Genomic DNA, 22,115 nt, shown 5'->3' on the forward strand with positions numbered 1-22,115 from the left:
GGCCGCTGAAACCAGATGTCTGTGCTGAAACCAGATAATTGTGCTGAAACCAGATGTCTGTGCTGAAACCAGATGTTTGTGCTGAAACCAGATGTCTGTGCTGAAACCAGATGTTTGTGCTGAAACCAGATGTCTGTGCTGAAACCAGATGTTGGTGCTGAAACCAGATGTCTGTGCTGAAACCAGATGTTGGTGCTGAAACCAGATGTCTGTGCTGAAACCAGATGTTTGTGCTGAAACCAGATGTTTGTGCTGCCAGTCGGCCTCGGACGTGTGTTGTCAGTGCCTGGACTCTTTGCTGGACGCAGAAAGTTGCTGCATAGCGTATAACTGGAGCAGAGTGGGTGAGTTGTTTTCATCTCTTTTCAACAGAAACCAGGCTAAGCTAACAGGATCCAAGAATCCTCGGTGACGAGAATTCAAGAATTCAAGGACCCAAAGATTCAAGGATGCAAGGATCCCAAGATCCAGAATTCAAGGTGACGAGAATTCAAGGACCTTAGGATTTAAGGATCTGCAGAGTCAAAGATCCATGGATTCAAGGATTCAAGGATCCGAGGAGTTGAGGATTCAAGGATCCAAGGATTCAAGAATTCTGGTGATGTGGCAGATTTGACAACAGGAAGTTGTTCTCCAGTCTCAGTCAGGAAGCTGAACTCCCATGATGCTTCACTGTGAAAACATTGTGGTGAAGTGTAACAGTCACCGTCCAATCAGCATCAGACTCTGCACCAACAGTTACCAGGTCAAAGGTCACGGCCATATCACAGTCACATGACCGAGCGCCAATCAGAGCGCAGAGGGAAACGACTGTAAAACAATCCAGGTGAGATAAAGTGGCTCCGCTGTAAACGAGGTTAATGAGTAACTGACTCTCAGGTTCACCTTTGTTTGTTTTTTTTAATCGAGTTTTTTTTTTTTTTTTTTGGGGGGGGGGGGGATTTTCTGGAATTTTTTTTATTTTTTATTTTTTGAAATATTGTGCAATGTGCATTTGTTTGGCTTTTTTAAGGTTTTGAAAAAGGTTTAAGTTCATTTTATCCACCTTTTTCCGAACGTCAAAAACGTAGCCTGTTTTTCCGGTTTTGCTCTTCCGGTGGAATTTTATGTTTACGTTTCCATGGTTTCGGTAAATGCATGGATGGGGGCATGGCCTCACCTGGGTAGACAGGTGTGAGGGGGCATGGCCTCACCTGGTAGACAGGTGTGAGGGGGCGTGGCCTCACCTGGGTAGACAAGTGTGAGGGGGCGTGGCCTCACCTGGTAGACAGGTGTGAGGGGGCGTGGCCTCACCTGGGTAGACAAGTGTGAGGGGGCGTGGCCTCACCTGGGTAGACAGGTGTGAGGGGGCGTGGCCTCACCTGGGTAGACAAGTGTGAGGGGGCGTGGCCTCACCTGATAGACAGGTGTGAGGGGGCGTGGCCTCACCTGGGTCGGGGTAGACAGGTGTGAGGGGGCGTGGCCTCACCTGGGTTGGGGTAGACAGGTGTGAGGGGGCGTGGCCTCAGGTGTGAGGGGGCGTGGCCTCACCTGGGTCGGGGTAGACAGGTGTGAGGGGGCGTGGCCTCACCTGGGTCGGGGTAGACAGGTGTGAGGGGGCGTGGCCTCAGGTGTGAGGGGGCGTGGCCTCAGGTGTGAGGGGGCGTGGCCTCACCTGGGTCGGGGTAGACCGGCGTGCTGTCGAACAGCACGGTGGTGGCTCCGTTGCACAGCGGACCGTAGACCACGTAGCTGTGACCGGTGATCCAGCCCACGTCGGCCACGCAGCCGAACACATCGCCGTCCTGGTGGTCGAACACGTACTGACACACACACACACACACACACACACACACACACACACACACACACACACACACACACACACACACACACACACACACACACACACACACACAGTTTGAGTTATTCTGTCTTTAAATAAAGTAGAGCTGCAACGATTATTTTCATTATCGATGAATCTGTCAATTATTTAAAGGGATATGCCAACATTAGATCAGCAGTGTGTCGTTAATTTGTCTAAATACCAGCTGTTTACAATTTTGTTCAGACGAATTCGGCGCTACTCAAGCTAGCCGTTGTGACCAACACACTTCCGGTTACTTTCACAAAATAAAACACCCGTTGCCCTTTACATACAGAAAACCATGACGATGGAATTAGTGCTTTTACTTTGAAACAGGAAGCTAAGCTACCCTCGATGTAGCTAGCTTGAACCAAAATAAAGCGTCTTCGCTTGAACCCTCCGTTTTGACCGATCTGGTCCCGTTAGCGGCATTTGACCGCTCAAGATTCCTTACCGGAGAGTTTTGTAGCTCTGAGACGAAGATCGGCCCGCCGGTTTCCGTTTAGAGTTGCTGAAGAGTTTCTCTGATGACTTTAGGTGGAGGCAGGCTAACACTACCCATACACTTCCAGTGTTTGAGCTAAGCTAATTAGCAACTTTAGGTGGAGGCAGGCTAACACTACCCATACACTTCCAGTGTTTGAGCTAAGCTAATTAGCGACTTTAGGTGGAGGCAGGCTAACACTACCTATACACTTCCAGCGTTTGAGCTAAGCTAATTAGCGACTTTAGGTGGAGGCAGGCTAACACTACCTATACACTTCCAGCGTTTGAGCTAAGCTAATTAGCGACTTTAGGTGGAGGCAGGCTAACACTACCTATACACTTCCAGTGTTTGAGCAAAGCTAATTAGCGACTTTAGGTGGAGGCAGGCTAACACTACCTATACACTTCCAGTGTTTGAGCTAAGCTAATTAGCGACTTTAGGTGGAGGCAAGCTAACACTACCTATACACTTCCAGTGTTTGAGCTAAGCTAATTAGCGACTTTAGGTGGAGGCAGGCTAACACTACCCATACACTTCCAGTGTTTGAGCTAAGCTAATTAGCGACTTTAGGTGGAGGCAAGCTAACACTACCTATACACTTCCAGTGTTTGAGCTAAGCTAATTAGCGACTTTAGGTGGAGGCAGGCTAACACTACCCATACACTTCCAGTGTTTGAGCTAAGCTAATTAGCGACTTTAGGTGGAGGCAAGCTAACACTACCTATACACTTCCAGTGTTTGAGCTAAGCTAATTAGCGACTTTAGGTGGAGGCAGGCTAACACTACCTATACACTTCCAGTGTTTGAGCTAAGCTAATTAGCGACTTTAGGTGGAGGCAGGCTAACACTACCCATACACTTCCAGTGTTTGAGCTAAGCTAATTAGCGACTTTAGGTGGAGGCAGGCTAACACTACCCATACACTTCCAGTGTTTGAGCTAAGCTAATTAGCGACTTTAGGTGGAGGCAGGCTAACACTACCTATACACTTCCAGTGTTTGAGCTAAGCTAATTAGCGACTTTAGGTGGAGGCAAGCTAACACTACCTATACACTTCCAGTGTTTGAGCTAAGCTAATTAGCGACTTTAGGTAGGAGGCAGGCTAACACTACCTATACACTTCCAGTGTTTGAGCTAAGCTAATTACGGCGATACGGCTCTATCTCCCTTGTTACTACACGCACAGTTGAAAGGATGGTGTCTATCTGCTGGTCATGGACTTGGGAGTGAGGCAAGACACACAAAAAAATGTTGGCGTATCCCTTTAAACGATTAATCAATTAGTTGTTTTGTCAATAAAATGTTAAAAACATCAATCAGTGTTTCTCAAACCACCAGACGACATCGTCCTCAAATGTCTTGTTTTGTCCACAAACCAAAGAGAGACTCAGTTTATTGTCATAAAGGAACAAAGAAACCAGAAATATTCACATTGAAGAAGCTGCAATCAGAGAATCTGGACTTTTTTTCTTTAAAAAAACGACTCAAACTGATTATTAGATTATCAGAATAGTTGATGATTAATTTAATAATCGATTATTGTTCAATTAATCAATTAATTGTTGCAGCTCTAAAATAAAGTTTGATTCATTGTAAAACATGAATCATCTATTGTTTGTTTTGTCACTGTTCCTGTTTACATGAGGACACAGTGGGAGGAGCCACAGAGAAGAATCTCAACTTGTTTTGGTCAAAAACAAAATGGCTGAAAACCCAAAGTGAGGATCCTAGCAACCCCCCCCCCCTTTACACACACACACACACACACACACACACACACACACACACACACACACACACACACACACACACACACACACACACACACACACACTCTCTCTCTCTCTGGCCTGGACCCAGCATTCCTTGTCTTTCTCAGATAAAGCAGCTTTTGTTCTGTTGTTTCATCCAAACAAACATGGAGCCAAGACCACAACACACACACACAACACACACACACACACACACACACACACACACACACACACACACACACACACACACACACACACCGTGAACCCTGAGCCGTTAAGCTGCTTTAGAAATTAGCACTGATAAATATTTGGCAGCGATGGAGGAAGAGGAGGAGGAGGAAGGAGGGAGGGGGGGGTGGTTATTATGGGTCATGTTTTTATTCAATTATCATCTTCATCATCATCATCGTCTTCATCATCATCATCATCATGGTGTGGTTGTTGTTAACACAGAGGAACCAGATGTTTCCACTAAAGAGCTAATTTAAATTCTCTAGAGGCCGCGGGGCAGCGTCCTGCTCTTCATCATCACCATCATCATCATCATCATCATCATCATCATCATCATCATCATCATCATCATCATCATCATCATCATCATCATCATCACCCCCCCTCCCCCTCTGAGGACAGTGTGTGTGTGTGTGTTTGTCCTGTGTGTCCTCTCTCTTTTGTCTTCAGCTCCTCGTTAAAGCAGCAGAGCAGAGTTTTTTTGTTTTGCAGTTACATTTTTACTGTAACTACATAATTCATAGTTAACTGACTCGAAGTCTTTTCACGATTTTATACAGAATGTAAAACTGAGATGTTAGAAGCCTAAAATTATCACCTGATCAATGATTATCTCAATGTTTCATCAATTTGCAATTAATATTTATGTAAATATTGTATCTTAGATCAGTGGTTCTCAAAGTGGGGTCAGGGGACCCCCAGGGGTCCTTGAGAGGTTTAAAGGGGGTCCCCAACTTTTTTTGAGAATTTTTACCCCTTTTTTTCTTTTTTTTAGAATTTTTACCACCTTTTTTTTTTTTTTTTTTAGAAATTGTACCACTTTATTTATTTATTTGTGAGAATTTTTACCACTTTTTTCTAGAAAATTTTTACATTTTTTTTCTTTTTAGAAATCTTCCCACTTTTTGCTAGAACTGTTTTTTAACCTTTTTTTTTTTTTTTTCAGAATATTTACCACTTTTTTCTAGAAATGTTAAAAAATTTAGGGAGAAATTGTACCACTTTTTCCAGGAATTTCTATACAATATTTCCAAAGATTGTACAAATGTACACACATCACTTGCTTTGGGTGCTGCTGGGCGAAGTGGAAAACATCAAAAGGAAAGAACAAGACTGCACACTCTCATTATGAGAACATTTACCACTTTTTTTTTTTTTTTTTAAGAAATTTTACCACTTTTTTGATCATTTTTACCCCCCCTTTTTTTTTAATTAGAAATTTTACCACTTTTTTTTTCTACATGGAGGCTTCCTGCTTTTCAAAATAAAACGATGAAAATAGTCACCTGCCCGCCGCGTTACTTCACTTCCACCTGTTCATAAGGATGTTTTTTACCTGTCAGACACTCTGCAGCTCGGTGTGTGTGTGTGTGTGTGTGTGTGTGTGTGTGTGTGTGTGTGTGTGTGTGTGTGTGTGTGTGTGTGTGTGTACCTTGTGTGTCATGGCGGCGTACAGCAGGTATCCGGCCTGCGTGTGGACGATGCCTTTCGGTTTCCCGGTGCTTCCTGACGTGTAGAGGAGGAACAGGAAGTCCTCGCTGTCCATCGGCTCTGGAGGACACACTGATGCATGCTGGGACATCGCCTGTAGGGGGGGGGGGGTGAGGGGGGTCAGACAGGAGCGCTGACGTCTGATCGATCGGTGTATTGATGGTGTTGTAAATGTTTTTCTATGACATTAGGATAATAGGTGACAATAACAAATGCTTTTATTTTGAAATAGGAATGTGTAGCCTAGCGTTTAGCGATAGTTGCTACAAAAGAATCTTATTGTTGCTAAGTAACAGATCTGCTTTTTCCTCCTCGTACTGGGGCTATCTATCTATCTATCTATCTATCTATCTATCTATCTATCTATCTATCTATCTATCTATCTATCTATCTATCTATCTATCTATCAGCCCTACCTCGTACTTTCATGTCACCGTTGTTGTTTTCCTTTTCTTGTGACAGTGTTTCTGTGTTTAAATCAGTGAATATGACCGGTTTGCTTCAGTGATCGTCAGTTTTTAAGAAGCTCCAACACTTTGGAAGCAACATTTTTTGGTGCCGAAACCACTTTCACTATCATGTTCATCACATCACACTGCAATCAGGGCCGGCTCTAGGATGTTGGTGGCCCCCTAAACAAGGTTTTTGTTTGTGGCCCTGCACTCTAAGCACAAACACCAAATCACTGGTTAAAACTGAATACAGACGTGTTTATGCCTCTGAGGTTTGAGGCCATTTTCTCAACTTTTACATATTTTCTTAAATGTATCTTTTTAAGATACTTGCAGATGTAACAATACTCAAGTGTTTTATGTCTAAATATTAGAACCTCCGCTGTAAGCACACTGAGGCCAGTTTGTCCTACAACACTGTAGAAAGAAATAATTTAGGACAAATGCTGGAAAATTGAGGTCTGCTTTTTGAAAGATGTCCAATCCCTTGTGAAAACACTCCTTCAGTCATGAGAATGAACTGTTTTGGTGCTTGAAATAGGATATGAATACAGTAATAGATACGTGTAGAAAACAAGTCTAAAATGACATTTTGTAAGATTGCTTTTTGAGCAGTTGTCATTCTGCCGTGTTATTTTCACCAAATGTCTCAAATGTGAGATAAAAGAAGCTGAATATTGACTTCACATTACATATAAAGCTCATAGCTGCACGTGCAGACCTCAGGATGTTTAAATGACTTGATGAACCCCGGTACCTTTCTGATCATGTGGCCCCCCACCTAACGGCTGTGGCCCTAAACAACCACAGAGTGTTTATGCCAGCGGCCGGTCCTGCCTGCAATCATTTTAATCAATGAATCCCTTCAGGACAGATCAGATGTTATTGATCGATCACCTGGTCCAGGTCGACGTCCAGCCGTCCCATCTCCATCCTCTGCTCCGTCCTCTGGGACACGAAGACGTGTTGGACGGACGGACACGACTTCACCGCCGCGTCCACGGTGGCTTTCAGCTCCACGAGGCGGCCGCCGCGCACGCTCTGGTTACAGGTCACCACCGCCTTACACTGAGCTGAGACGGACAGAGGCACCGATCAATAATCAATAACCAATGATCAATAATCCACCTGGTCCTTCACCTGGGACTCAGGGAACTCCCAGCATGCTTTGCTGCACTCAGCCCACTGTGTTAAATGTCATGTTTGTGTTTTCACTGTTTGCACAACACAGAGTCCAGATCCAGATCTTAGGGGCCGTCCACACGAAGCGGGTATTTTTGAAATTGTGTGTTTCTCTTCACGGTTTGTTCTTTCATCCACACGTAACCGCAGTCGACGGCTCCTGAAACCAGAGGTTTTGTAACCAGAGTCCAGGGTGAACTTTTTAGAAAACTCTGGTTTCAGCTTCATGTGTGGACGGGAAAACCGAGGAAAACCGCTATTTCTTGACGACGTTTTTCAACGTCACACTGTGCGAGGGTAAACAGTAAGTTGTATCCATGGAGACTTGTGGAGCTCTAGACGTGACCAGCTGACAGAGTTGCTGTTTCTGGTGATATTTACCATTTAGCATTTAGCATAGCCATTGTTGTTTTTCCGGTATGAATTTTTCCAGCCTTGTGATTGGCTAAAATGGCCTTCCTGTTAGGAGTGATATCGCCACCTACTGCTTTGGCATGTGCATGACATTGTTTGAGGCGGATTTTGCGGTTTCATGTGGACGGAGATATTTTTTATCACACCGGTGGTGTGGACGGACATTTTTTTTAACCGGGGTCCATAAAAGTTTGGTTTCAAAAATACCCGTGTTGGTGTGTGGACTAGGCCTTAATCTTGATCCAGATCCTAATCCAGATCCAGATCTGAGGTTGAAGTTCCTCACTCTGCAGCAGGAGTTCTCTCTCTCTCCGTGTGTAGATTCTGTTCAATAGAAAACTGATCAAACTATTCTGGATCAGGATCTGGATTAACTAAAGAGACTGGGACCTGAGTCCGGTCCAGTCCGGTCCGGTCCGGTCCAGTCTAGTCCGGTCTAGTCCGGTCCGGTCCGGTCCGGTCTGACTCACCGTCCTGGATCCTACCGGCCAGCGCCTCAGCACTGAAGCCGGCGAACACGACCGTGTGCACGGCGCCGATGCGAGCGCACGCCAACATGGCCGCCACGGCCATGGGAGAGACGGGCATGTAGACGGCCACGCGGTCGCCCTTCTGGACCCCATGAGCCTTCAGCGTGTTGGACAGACGGCACGTGGTCTCCAGCAGCTCCCTGGGGGGGGGGGGGGGGGGCAGAGGGTTCAACTGGGCCCAACGTCTTCTCTAAATGTTAGTACTTTTTCTAGAATCTAAAATAAAACGTTTTATCACTGTTCTTGTAGAAGTTTTAAACTTATTTTCGAGACATTTTACCATTTTTTTCTAGAATTTTTCACTACTTTTTCCTTGACAGTTTTTCAAGAATTTGTAGATAACTTTTTTCTAGAACTTTTTTTTTTTTCCCTAGAATTTTTAAAACTTTTTTTTCCGATTAATTTTCACCAATTTTTTAGACTTTTTTATTTTTTATTTTTAGATTTTTTTAAGACTTTTATTTTTTGAGAAATTATAGGCTACAATTTTTTTCTAGAAATGTTTAAACCTTTTTGGGAAGTGGTGCTACTTTTTTCCAGAAATTTTACAAAAAAAATTCCAAAAATGACATTTTTAAAAGTTTTTCAAGAATTTGTATAACTTTTTTCTAGAATTTTTCTTTTTCTTTTTTTTTTTTTATAAATTTCACAATTTTTTTTTTCTTTTCAAGATTTTTGAAGACTTTTTTCTTTTTTAGTTTTACAAAAAGTTTTTCAAAAATTAACACCAATGGTTCTAATTTGAACGTACATTGACTAAGAAAGTAAAGTTATTCAGTCTCAGAACAAATATTTGTGTATTTCTGGTGTTTGTTTCAAAATGTTGTCCAGTGCAGGTCCGTGGTCTAATTCGTGTTAATTTCGGGTCGTTGATGTAAAAAAGATCATGTAGCTTCTAACCAGAGTCAGAGTTTTCTGCCCCGAGGAGGAAACTTTAGACGTAGAACATGTTTAAAGCAGAAGTAAGGTGAATGTTTGTGTTAATATAAGTCTTAAATAGTTGTATCTTCCGACAGCAATCACTTCTATAGAGTGTTTGGTCTGAAACACGGGTCTGTCAGTCACTCTGCTCTGCTCTGAGCCCAGGAGAAAACTTTCCTTGTATCCTACAACCTTTATCCAATGAGGAGAGAGAACGGCATAAAGGGGCAGTCCTCTCTGTGTGTGCAGCCAAGGGATGCGCCTGAATGTGGTGACGTAGGGACGAGGACCAATAGATCCATGACGAGGGCGGGGGCTGCTAACTCCATCGGCTGACAAGAAGTTATGGTGCGTTCATGGCAACCCGTAACTCGTGTTTTTCCGACCTGTGAAGTGGTACCAGTTCGATCTGGTACGAGTTCACGGGTCAGAAGTTACGAGTGGCCGTTATAGTGACTTTCACAGGTAAAACAGGTCAGAGAAACACGAGTGTGTTGCCTGGAACGCTACAAAGTCGTAAGTTGTGACTTGAAGCTGTAATTTACGGTTTCAAAAGCCTGCCTGGAACGCAGCATTAGCCAAAACGACCGGATCGCTTACTTCTGCTTTAATGTAGGCCTACATTTTTATTGCAGTTTGACACATTTAACTCACTTTAATCTGTCTCATAAAGTATTTTAAAGTATTTTATTGTATTGTTAAAGTCTTATTGGAGGTACTGAGGAGTGATGGGATGGTACTACGGTGTTCCTACCTGTACGTGACCTTCACCTCGGTGCCCGGTTCGTCTCTCTCCCAGATCAGAGCCACTCGGTCCGGATGTTTCTCCACGTGGACGTCCAGACAGTTCACTGGAGGAACAACGATTAAACAATGAATCAGTTAATTAACACGGTGGGAATGTCCCTTTAAATCTCCAGTTATTAACACACACACACACACACACACACACACACACACTGATTGAACATTAATCCTCTTCACACTGACGATCTGGTTTGTGACTCGTTCACACAATCGTTTATATAACAAACACACAAAATCATCCTCCGTCGTTATTGGATTATTATTGGATTATTATTATGGGATATCATCAGAGACAGAAAAACAACAGAGGATAAAGAGACGGATTCACAGTCACTGGATGAAACTGGTTCATACACACGCACACACGCACACACACACACACACACACACAGACCCCGACTTTTCAAAATAAAACCAAAGATGTCAGAGCAGCTCTATTATACTTTACTCCTCCTGACTTTTACTTTGAAAGGACTTTGAACTGTGACCTTCACAATAAGACTTTATAGTTTCCTCCAGTTGAAGTCACACAGAGGTCACATGACTCTGTCACTCATTAAACTCATTACATCACTGCCCCAGAGCATCATAAAACAGGTGAAAAGCTGTTTTATTTACCGCTCTAGCGCTGTTATTATGTAACTTTATTAAGTTTTAATATGTTTCTATGTGAGAAAGTAACTGTTTAGATCCCAAATCTACGGCCAGTTGATCCAAACAACGGCTGTTTATAAGTTTGCTCCGATGTTTTTCAGAGAAGTGAAGCTCTGCAGCGACCGGGACATCACAGAGACAGCAGCCGGTCTGCAGAGCTGCTCGGCCGGCCAACCTCCGTCCTCATCCCGGGGGAGAAAACCATCACTAATTAACTTACCCGCAGGTTTTTAGAGGTTTACCACCGGCTGGTTACATTATTTCTAGGAGATAAATGTTGGTCTCATTGATGAAATCTAACAGCTGTATCAGTAGCATTAGTTAGTGTGAATGTAAAGTGAAGTTTCATGTGTGTATTGGACAGAAGAGCAGCGCTGGTTCTGGTCCTGGTCCATCAATAATCAATCAAGTGAGGTAATCGATAACAGATGTGGAGCCTGAACATGTTAGATTAGATTAGATTAGATTAGATTAGATTGCCTTTATTCCTAACGGAATAATAAAGTACTTTTGAGTTTGAGTTGAGTTGAGTTGAGTCATTGAAAAAAAGAATTCAACTAAATTCACGTTGCTGCTCCGCTGTGATTGGCTACTACACAACTCAACACACACAAGACAGAATAAATACAAAACATAAAACCTATAAAAACATCACATGAGATAAAAGTATAAAAGCATAGAAACATTAGTCCACTATGTTGCATGTTGCACCACAACCCACTGTTGCCTCTCTGTTCTGTTGATACAGATCAATACACACACACACACACACACACACACACACACACACACACACACACACACACACACACACACACACACACACACACACAGCTGCACTAATGGTGACGTCATTATCTCTATTAGCTATATATAAACATGCAGCCATATTGATCAGCAGAGATGGACAGAGTTTCTACTCCACCCCAGTAGCTCAGTCCACATGTTAAAGCTTCTAAATGTACTGTAAGTAAAAGTCAGAGTCAGAGTAAATGTCTTATTGTTCACATCAGTGAATGACTCTAATTGTTTGTAAATGAATGTAAGGAGCTTTTAACTCTTGTTAGTGAGAATGAACTCTTTGAAAGCAGCTGCACTGATTTTTTCCTTCTTTGACAAACACAGCTTGTGTCCAATAGGATTTTAGAAAAAGACCTGAAAGTAACCAGTACTTTTCAGCCTTCCTACTAATTCACTCCAGTAAAATGTATTCAAGTAAGAGTAATAAGTAGCAAAGAAATCTAATACTCAAGTAAAGTAGGCCTACAGTAAATGGGTAAATGGTGACGTACGATGTCGTGGATGTGACTGAATGGATGAGTAGACTTTTTAATTTAAAAATTCCACCTTTTAATTGGAAGGTGGAGACGTCCATCTCATCTCCATTTTCAAGAAAAAGCTGAAAATTAAATGACTTAGTTTATATATATAAATAAGCTGCAACCATTGAACATCTGAACCACAGTAAATGTAATGTAAATGTAATTATCATCTGCTTTTTATCTAGGCTACATGTTATGAAAAGCTTCTGTTGGTACGTTGTCTAATGTCTGTTAATGTTTCATGTACTGTATTGTTAGTTTTGTACGTGCTTTATTGTTGTGTGTGTGTGTGTGTGTGTGTGTGTGTGTGTGTGTGTGTGTGTGTGTGTGTGTGTGTGTGTGTGTGTGTGTGTGTGTGTGTGTGTGTGTGTGTATTCATACTGTTAATGTTTCATGTGTAGTCTTGTATATGCTGTAGGCCTATTGTTTTGTGTTATATCCCGCAATAAGCTTTTGGTAGCTTCAATGGGACCTGATTCATTGTGTTGTATGTGTGTGTGTGTGTGTAGCCTATGTGTGAATAAACCTTTCAACCTAACTAGAGTGTTTAATTGTCTTTATTGTGTTGCTACTGAGCCCAGCATACTGTGTGAGTGCAATGACATGTCGTTGTATCAACCACAATGACAATACATCTATCTGATCTGATCTTATCGATCTTATCGCCTTTACTTGAAAAGTTGACCACCTTCTCTCGTTAACAGTGTCACAGCTCTTGTCAATCAGATTTATTTGTCTTTTTAATAAAGAAAAAAAGAAGAAAAAAAAGACAATACTTGCACTACTGTCTTTTTGCACTTTACTGCTGCTGCTGCTATTGTGCCTTCTATTTTTTTATTTTTATTACTTGTTTGGCTTAGTTTTTTATTCATATTTTAGATTCACACAGTGTTATTGTTTTTTAATGTTTATTGTGTGTCTGTCTACTGTCTGCACCGAGGGTCTGAGAGTAACACAATGAGTAACACTATTTCTCTCTCTTATGTCCAGTAGCCTAGGCTACATACTGTGGAATTGACAATAAAGCTGACTTTGACTTTGAAGTAGGCTACAGTACTCAAATAGCCTACGTAAAAGTACTCCGTTACTGTGCTCAGCGGCTCGCGCCTCTCCTCACCGGACACGTTGATCTTCCCGCCCAGGAACCAGCGGATCTTCCCGCGGCTCAGGTCGCAGTCCTGGACCCGGAGGAACGGGTCGGTCCAGCGCAGCCGGTCCACGGCGGCGGCGCCCCAGAACCGGTCCGGGTCCGAGACCGAGACCCGCTGCAGCTCCCGGTGCGGGAGGAGGGACAGCTGCTGGTCCCAGCTGCCCGGGGGAGGGGGGGGCAGGGGGGGCAGGGAGGACAGGGCGCAGCGGGGGGGCTGCTGCAGACCCAGACCCAGACCCGGTCTCGAACCCGGTCCCAGAGTCCTGGACCTCAGGACCCTGAAGAGTCCCGATCCTCTGCAGCTGCAGCGAGCCGCCATGTTGATCCTCAGAGTCCCGGACTCAAAGTGACCCGCATCACACACACACACACACACACACACACACACACACACACACACACACACACACACACACACACACACACACACACACACACACACTCCTCCCTCAGGTGCAGGTGTCTGCTGATCTGGGAAGAAACTTCCGGGAAACTTTCCTCGTTGATTCCAACAGGTGAAGAGCTGCTGTCATATAATATAATAGACTATAATATAATATAATATAATATAATATAATATAATATAGGCTAATATCATATAATACAGCATAATTTAATATAGCATAATATAAAAGGCTATAACATAACATAATTTAATATAACATAATATAATATAACAAAACATAATTTAATATAACATAACATGATATAATATAATATAGGCTAATATAATAAATTATAATCTTTAAGATTTTAAAAACAAATATTCACTGTTAAAAGTTTCTTTCTTTCCTATAAACCAGTGAATTAATTATAATGAGTGTTAATAGATGAAGTGTGACCGTGTACGGAGGCCCACAGAGGTATAATAAAATAAAATAAAAATACTATAAAATAAAAATAATGTTATTATTATTCAACACATATTAAATATCAAACAGAACCATAATAATGTAAATGAATCCAAAGAGCTGTGTTTTTATCTTATTATTATAAACATGTGGATGTTTTAGATGTTTTTAGTTTCCTCTCTGCTGAACATGTTGTTGTTTTACAGTGTAAATCTGGTGAAACTGGTGACTGACAGTGAAGGTCGTTGTGTTGGTGAAGAGGTTAGAGAGTTACCATGACAGGTGACCAGTCACCTGGCGGCTGCTGCCCCCTTCAGGCCGACAGGAGAACTGCAGCTTCAACCTGCTTCACACTCAGTAGCCTACACGATGGATTCATGTTCATAAGTTATGAATCATAACTTCAACTCAAAAACATAAATGTCACACATTAACACGAAGTTAATAAACATGTGACTGATTAAACAACAAGTAAAAATGTGTTGTTCTTTTTTTCATCTCTTTTATTTTCTCTTGAAAATCAATAAACATATTTCTAAAAAAAAAGAAAAGAAAAAAAAAGTCAAACTGCTGCAGGTTCAAACTATAAACTATAAACTGTTTTCTTGTCTGTAACAACTTCTCTGTCCCGTCTGTCCGTCCTGGGTGAGGGATCCCTCCTCTGTTGCTCACCCTGAGCTTTCTCCTGGTTTTCCCTGTTTAAAGGGATAATTCACCCAAAATTCAAATTACACTCATTATCTCCTCCTCCTCATGTGGACTAAGGGCTGGGAGAAGTTTCAGAGTCCTCCGTGGCTTCTCTGAGTTACGGCGGGGCTCCGTGCAGCAGTATTCGTCCATATGGAAAACCCTTTTAAAGGGATAGTTCACCCAAAATTCAAATTTCTATTTGTCCATATAATGGTTGTCAATGGATACCAACTTTCTTAATCCAAAAAGACACACCAAAAAACATCCAAATACCTCCATGCTGCTCGTATGTAATGTCTGTCTTGTATTGACGCCCCGACATGAGAAATTGTTCCGCCGGTCAGTGCAAATCACAGGAAGAGCAGTGAACTGAGACACTGGGAGCTTCCGCTATAAACAAGCTTAAAATATAGACTTATTTAATTTTTTTCTGAACAATTTCTCATGTCGGGGCTTCAATACAAGAGGGACATTACAGACCAGCAGCATGGAGGTATTTGGATGTTTTTTGGTGTGTCTTTTTGGATGAAGAAAGTTGGTATCCATTGACAACCATTATATGGACAAATAGAAATTTGAATTTTGGGTGAACTATCCCTTTAAAAGGGTTTTCTATTGAGTTTTTCCTCAGTGGGTGTGAGGGTCTAAGGACAGAGGATGTTGTTATGATGGGATGTAAAGCCCTTTGAGACAAACTGGTGGTAAAAACGGGCTATAACTGCCTTGTCTTCAAACATGAAAACAACAGAGTCACTGACTCAGGATCAGTTCAGTTTAACTCTTTAAGGAGATTTATCAGATCAGATTAGTTTGAGCTTTTGTTGTTTGTTTGTCTGATGATGATGATGATGCAGCTGTGAGGTCACAACAATAACCTGTGACATTACAGATGTTTGTCTGCAGCTGCTGATCAAAGAGCTGCAGCTTCTGGTGCAGATGATGCGTTCAGGGTCAGTGAACGCATCGCTGTCACCAACCAGAGCTCAGGTTAACGAGCTCGTTAATTCTGACGCCTGCTGAGTTAACGAGGTGATTAACGCTGAGCAGCACACACACACACACACACACACACACACACACACACACACAGGTGGATTAACTGTGTTGATCTGACCTGAGGTATTAGAGGTATTAGTGGATTAACGACTGGTGATTAGTTTGTTTATGTTTATAAACTCAGACGTTGCGTTCAGGCGTCGTCAGTGTTTCTGACTCTCAGATCCAGGATCAGTCTGGGGACTTTTATTTTGAAAGTCACTCTCAACACCAAAGGAACTAAACAGTCGAAAGAGATTTGTCACTTTTTTTTATTCTCAACATGAAACAAACTGATGATGTCATCACAGTCACCTGGACTGATGACATCACCCTGTGGTGCGTTCACTGGTCCGTCTGTGCAGTCAGAGATCTCAACCACACTGTGACCTCAGCGTGTCAGGCTTCGGCGTCGTCAGTGGCGACGGCGTCAGCGTTCTGTGTGAGCTGCGTCTGCTTGAGGTGAGCTCTGGTCTGCTGATGAGCCTTGAGGAAGCTGCGCAGGCGGAAGCGCTTCCCGCAGGCGGAGCAGCTGAACGGCGTCGCTCCGCTGTGGATGCTGCGGTGCCGCAGGAAGCTGCTCGCCGTGTTGAAGCTCTTGTTGCAGAGCGAGCAGCGGTGCGGCTTCTCTCCGCCGTGCGTGAAGCGGTGGTCTCGGAGCAGCTCCTTCAGCCGGTAGCTCCTCCCACACACGTCGCAGTGGAACGGCTTCTCCCCCGTGTGGCCGCGCCGGTGCAGCCGCAGCTGCGACGCGTTGGGGAACTTCTTCCCGCAGACGTCGCAGCAGGCGGTGGCGGCGGCGGCGGCCGGCAGCTGGTCGGCCGGCAGCTCGTGCGAGTGTTTGCTGATGACGTGGTTCTTCAGGCAGCGGTAACTCTTCCCGCAGACGGAGCAGAGCTGGCGCTCGCCGGCGTGCGCGGCCTCGTGGCTGCGCAGGTTGGCGGCCTGCGTGAAGCCCTTCCCGCACACGGAGCAGCGGTGCGGCCGCGCGGCGCCGTGCTGCAGCTGGTGGCGCGTCAGGTGGCAGCCGTGGAAGAAGCTCTTCCCGCACACGTCGCAGGTGAAGGTCTTGTCGAAGTGCGTGACGCGGTGCGTCTTCAGCACGCTGAGCGACGAGTAGCCTTTACCGCAGATGTCGCAGTGGCAGCTCTTCTCGCCCGTGTGCCGCGCCTTCACGTGCAGGTCGCGGTGCGCGCGGTGGTTGAACGTCTTGGGGCAGAAGTCGCAGCCGTACGGCAGCAGCCCGTGCTCTCGCAGCTCGTGCTCGCGCAGCTTCAGGACGCCGCCGCAGCGCTCGCCGCACACGGAGCAGCGGGGGTGGGACTTCCCCTGGTGGTCGGAGAGTCGCTCTGCGCTGGGGAACAACATCGAGCACAGCGAGCAGCGGTGGTGGTCGTCATCCGTCCCCGTGGGCGGGGCCACGCGGGGCGCCGCTCTCCTGCGGCCGCGGCGCTGCTTCCTGCTGCGCGCTGCCGGGGCGGCGCCGGGCGGCGGCGAGGACGGCCGAGCGTACTCGTGGTCGGGGAGGTCGGCCTGGAGCGGCGGCGAGGGGGCGGAGCCTGTGGCGGGAGGAGGAGCGGTGAGGTCAGCTGATCCCTCGGCGGCGGCGGTGGCGGCGCTCTGCAGCGACAGCACAACGCACGAGTCCTGAGGCGCCGCGGCCTGAAAGACAGGAAACAGTCAGAGGTCAGAGGTCAGAGGTCAGAGGTCACGGTCTGACTCTGCTGCATCAATCACTCACTGACCCCGTAGACCAGGATGTAGGTGTGTTCCCCGGGGGCGGAGTCAGCTGCTGCGTCCTCACCTGCAGCTGAGACAACACAAGAAACACCTGTCAATCAATCACAGTTAATAAAATAATGTAAAGGTAATTTAATCTTAAAATAATTTACCTTTATTTTAGCCTATAAATCTCTCTTCCCCCCAGCAGCAGCAGATCTCTTTGCTCCGTAGGTGGGTCTAGAAACGACCCATAGGAACTTTTTGAGTCTGGAACACCGTTTGTGTTGACCAATCACAGCGCTCTATCTGTTTAGAGAGTCGTTGGGCGGCTTAACACCATGACGACATACATTTTAATTGTCTTGTCAGGCTAACGTCATCCTGCTCTTTGCTCTGATTGGTCGTAGCGCTACCCTATTGGTGCAGAGGCAGTTTGAAAGACAGCCTTCATCCCGCCCCCTGGACTGAGCCGAGGTCTACCGCTCGTTGCCAGACTACCTTTATTTACCTTTACATGTAAATAATGTAAAGGTAAAATAATGTAACTGTCTGTTGTCGTTGTGTATACAGCGGATAAGATGATGAATGATTTAGATTTGTTGTATTTATGCCTAATAAGCTGCGTTCACACCGAACCTTTTATTTTTGCCGCTGTCGCTCGTATCGCTCCGAAAAAACCGCTCCGTCGCTCCGAGCCCCAGCGCTTTTTTCGCCTGGGCGATTAAACGGCTCAATCGCTCGTTTGCATCGACTTAACATGTAAACTCGTCGCTCGTTCGAAAAACAAAAGGTCCGGTGTGAACGCACCTTTAGTTAATAATAACTGCTCTCTTCTTATTGGCTGAGATGTGTGTGATGTGATATCTGCGTACTTTTGCCGAGCCTTTTTCAGATTGCTGCAGACCTTATTTTGTGGTAACTTGAATAAAGGTTTCACTAAACCCTTGAAAAGAAGAACTGTGGTCACCTTCGTCACCTTCCTCCGTCTGCGTCCTCATCCCTCCATCGCTGCTGAGGTCACAGGGAGGAAGAGGAGGAGGAGGAGGAAGAGGAGGAGGAGCCTCCACCATCTCCAGGATCTTCTCCACCGCTTCAACACACAGACGGTCGACCAGAGCCCCCAGTCTGTCCTGATGGGGGGAGAGACTTTATCTGTTAATAGCAGTTGACAGTTAAAGGTAGCCTGGTTGGCACGACTTAGAAGTCAGCAGCGCTTTTGCGAGGCGTGACGTCACTAGTGTGGGCGCGACCAGGCTAAGTTAAAGGTACATTGTGTAGGAATTCCTCCCATCTAGCGTTGTGGTTGTAGATCTCAAGCAAATCAGTCGTATTTTTCATGCTGCATTCATGTGAAATTGGGCAGACTGCAGACGGACGACATACACAAGCCTCTATGTAAACAAGTGGTCCGTCAGCACGAGGCAAAACAATACACGTGACAATATGTTGTCATGGCGATGTGGTATTGTTTTACCGGCTTTCTCTGGACTTCTGTGACTAAAATGACATCTGGTTTGTTAGTGACGGCCGTCTGCCCGACTGCAGGTGAATGCAGCATCAGTGTGCTCTCTGATCTCTGAGCGCCGCGCGGCTCATTCTGATAATAATCATTCTGCTTCGGCATTCGGGTCCATTTTTATCTCAACTAGCCGGAGCTTTAGTGAGTCCAGGTTGAGGAGAGGAAGCCTGTGGAAGCTGAACTTCATCCAGCTGCTCATTTTGTTCTGACAAGTCAGAAACACGCAGAAACCAACCGTAGCATTAGCGGTAGCAACAGGCCTTGCCGCGCCGCGCTCAGAGATGACATCATCCAGATCAGAGGTCAGTAGGTCGACCTACAGACCCCGGATGTTGATAACAGCTAACCCCGGACTCAGAGGGGAATAGCACTAGCCTATCAGAACTAAATATTGGTGAAATGAAGGAGTTTTGCGGCGGATAATGTGTTATTTAGAGGCTGCATTGCGTGCCCCGTGTTCTCGCATTATACAGATATACGCGCCGCTCCACTGGGGCTAATTTCGTCAAAACAACTCCAAATGACACAACAGTTATCTGGGTGAGTAAAATGATCTTATTTTATGCTAGAAATAAGGTCCAGGTTGTAAAAAACGGAAATTATCCTTTAACGTGAGACTTGTTTATAACCAAATAGAAACTCCTCGTTGTCCCTTTAAAGTTTCCCAAAGACACACACACACACACACACACACACACACACACACACACACACACACACACACACACACACACACACACACACACACACACACACACACACACACACACACACACACACACACACACACACACACACCGGAACCTAAACAGTTAACCCAGAGTTAGCCGTTAGCCGTTAGCCTCGTTAGCCGTTAGCCTCGTTAGCTCACCTCCGCCTCGGAGTTCGGTTTGTTTAAACTGAGTTTCTCCGCCGCGGTGCAGATCTCCGCCACCACCGCCTTGGCCAGGCTGGTGACGATGAACGTCAGCTCGTTTTTAAACGTGTTTAAATCCACCATGGTGGAGATTTACCTCCCTGAGAGACGCTGGTTAGCTTAGCACACAAACAGCTAACAGGGGGCTGCTGCGGGGGAAACGGAAGTGACGTCATTGTCTCATCCAACGGTCGCGGTCAAAAACCTTCCAAAGTAAAAGCACGGGTCTGATTTACCGACCACAGTGGGTTTTCAACAGGTTTTCATTGTTTTTGTCTCGTTTTACTCATGGTTTTACTTTAATTATTTGATTTCAATCATCAAAACAGATGTATAAAAACTGAGAAATCGAAATTTAAAATTGCTTCTAGCTTATTTTTATTTTTTTTTGGACATAATTAAAAATGATTGTATCCATATTGACGGCCACAGATTTCTTTTACTGAATTGACCCATGGATCTATTAGATTATAATACAGTACATCCATGAATTGACCTTTTACTGAAAATCCACTTCCTGGATTTATTGACATGACATACCCATTAGATTTCACTATACTGATGCTGTGACATGTAATTAACTATATTTAGACTGGGTAATTAAAACCTAAATAAAACTGCATTCATTGTTGGAATGCCATTTAGCTCAGTGGTTTGAGCATAAATTGAAAAAAAAGAAATCAAATAAAGGCAAAAAGCCCCAAAATACATATATATATATAGCCTATATATATTTTTAAATGCAAAAGTCCAGTGTTTCAAAAAATACTTTGTTTTTTTATTCTTCACCCTGCACCTGTACATCCATATAATAATCATAATAATAATAAAGAAACTTTTTTTTTTAAATATTACATTTAAATTACATTCCATCACAGAGCTTCAGTCTGATCGGAGCTTGACAGAGTCAAACTATAAAACACCAACAGGATTAAAACATTGAATAGTCTCTTATTTTTCCAAAAACACAGATATAAAACATACTCTCAGAACAATACAAAGAGAAACACACAGACAGTTCATTTACAACACGTTTCCCCCCTCAGTCCCACTCAGTCCTCGTTAGGTTAGCACGACGTTAGCACGACGTTAGCACGGCGTTAGCACGACGTTAGCATCCTGGGAGCACAGACATGTTTATAACGTGATTTTAACATATTGTTGTACTGTTTTAGCAGAATCAGTGACGTCACTTCGTTGTTGAGAAGCCGTGAAGAAGATAACAGAAGTAACATTCATACATTAGCTCGCTAATATGCTAATATATATAATTTAATCACAAGCTAACACATTAGCCTTTGAGTAAACAATACTGTCACTTTAATGTCACATTTTATATGTGTTGATTAAATATTATCACCCTGTGCTTATAGTCTGACAGGGACCCGTCTGCAGGGACAAGGACGCCGCCATGAGTCCCAACAGGAAGTCGGTCTTCGTGTTTATTATTCGCGGCTCCATACCCGTATTGTGATCTGCCTAAAGTTTGCAACCCAACTAAAGTTTGCAATGTGCCATAAAACGAGAATTTAAAAAGTATATATATATTAAACCAAGTGGATTACGGAGATTAAAACTGAATAAATCAATTAAAACTGGTGTTTAGCCTATTTTGCATAAAGCGGCCGGATTTAAAACACCTTCAACAATCATTCACACGACTCCACAGTATGTGAATCTGAGAAGTTACTGTAATAATGAGAAGAAGAACAATAATAATCACAGAGTTTCAATATTAACTCATTGAGTGCCAACCACATAATTTCTCATTTTTCGTTCCCAAAGGTTGAGCACCTTTCATAAAAGACGCTGTATCTCCTTTTCTAGAAAAAAAGCAGGGATTTTGGTGAAACCCAGCCATGGTTAGCTTGACTTTTCTCAGGAACGGAGGCTCGTAGAAACAAACGGTTTGTGGCCATTTGAAGCAGAAAGTTTCACCTTTCAAATGAGCCACAGTATGTGTTGGTGGCAATAATATAGAATACACTGTGGCTCTACAAAAACCGTCAAAAATGGTCTAAATTGCCGGTACACTTGACTAAAACTTTGGAAAGGAGCGCGGCACTCAATGAGTTAACTTTCCATCGATTTGCAATTAATATGCTATATTATGTAAATATATTATAACTGTGTCCCTGCAG

At 44.1% G+C, this 22,115-nt stretch overlaps 2 protein-coding genes across 2 annotated transcripts in view; both read right to left on the reverse strand.

The window, feature by feature from the left end:
* Positions 1-13,560, reverse strand: part of acss1 (acyl-CoA synthetase short chain family member 1) — a gene marked incomplete at both ends in the record, with an annotated part of 30,257 nt that extends 16,697 nt beyond the window's left edge. The window contains 6 exons of the mRNA XM_083988640.1: positions 1,655-1,802; positions 5,751-5,903; positions 7,159-7,334; positions 8,328-8,527; positions 10,063-10,159; positions 13,209-13,560. Coding sequence (XP_083844766.1) covers positions 1,655-1,802; positions 5,751-5,903; positions 7,159-7,334; positions 8,328-8,527; positions 10,063-10,159; positions 13,209-13,560 — 1,126 coding nt within the window. The remainder of the gene's footprint in view (positions 1-1,654; positions 1,803-5,750; positions 5,904-7,158; positions 7,335-8,327; positions 8,528-10,062; positions 10,160-13,208) is intronic.
* A 2,656-nt stretch (positions 13,561-16,216) lies between these two features.
* Positions 16,217-20,129, reverse strand: LOC310998533 (uncharacterized protein; the record flags this gene model as incomplete). The annotated part of the gene is made up of 4 exons (XM_083988641.1): positions 19,930-20,129; positions 18,507-18,669; positions 17,563-17,621; positions 16,217-17,479 (listed from the first exon to the last, which is right to left on the reverse strand). Exons 1-4 carry the CDS (start codon positions 20,056-20,058, stop codon positions 16,217-16,219), a joined length of 1,614 nt encoding a protein of 537 aa, XP_083844767.1. The 5' UTR covers positions 20,059-20,129.
* Between the last annotated feature and the right edge of the window lie 1,986 nt (positions 20,130-22,115).

This window comes from Trachurus trachurus, assembly GCF_905171665.1.
Source record: "Trachurus trachurus genome assembly, chromosome: 15".
NCBI classification, from domain to species: Eukaryota; Metazoa; Chordata; class Actinopteri; order Carangiformes; family Carangidae; genus Trachurus; species Trachurus trachurus.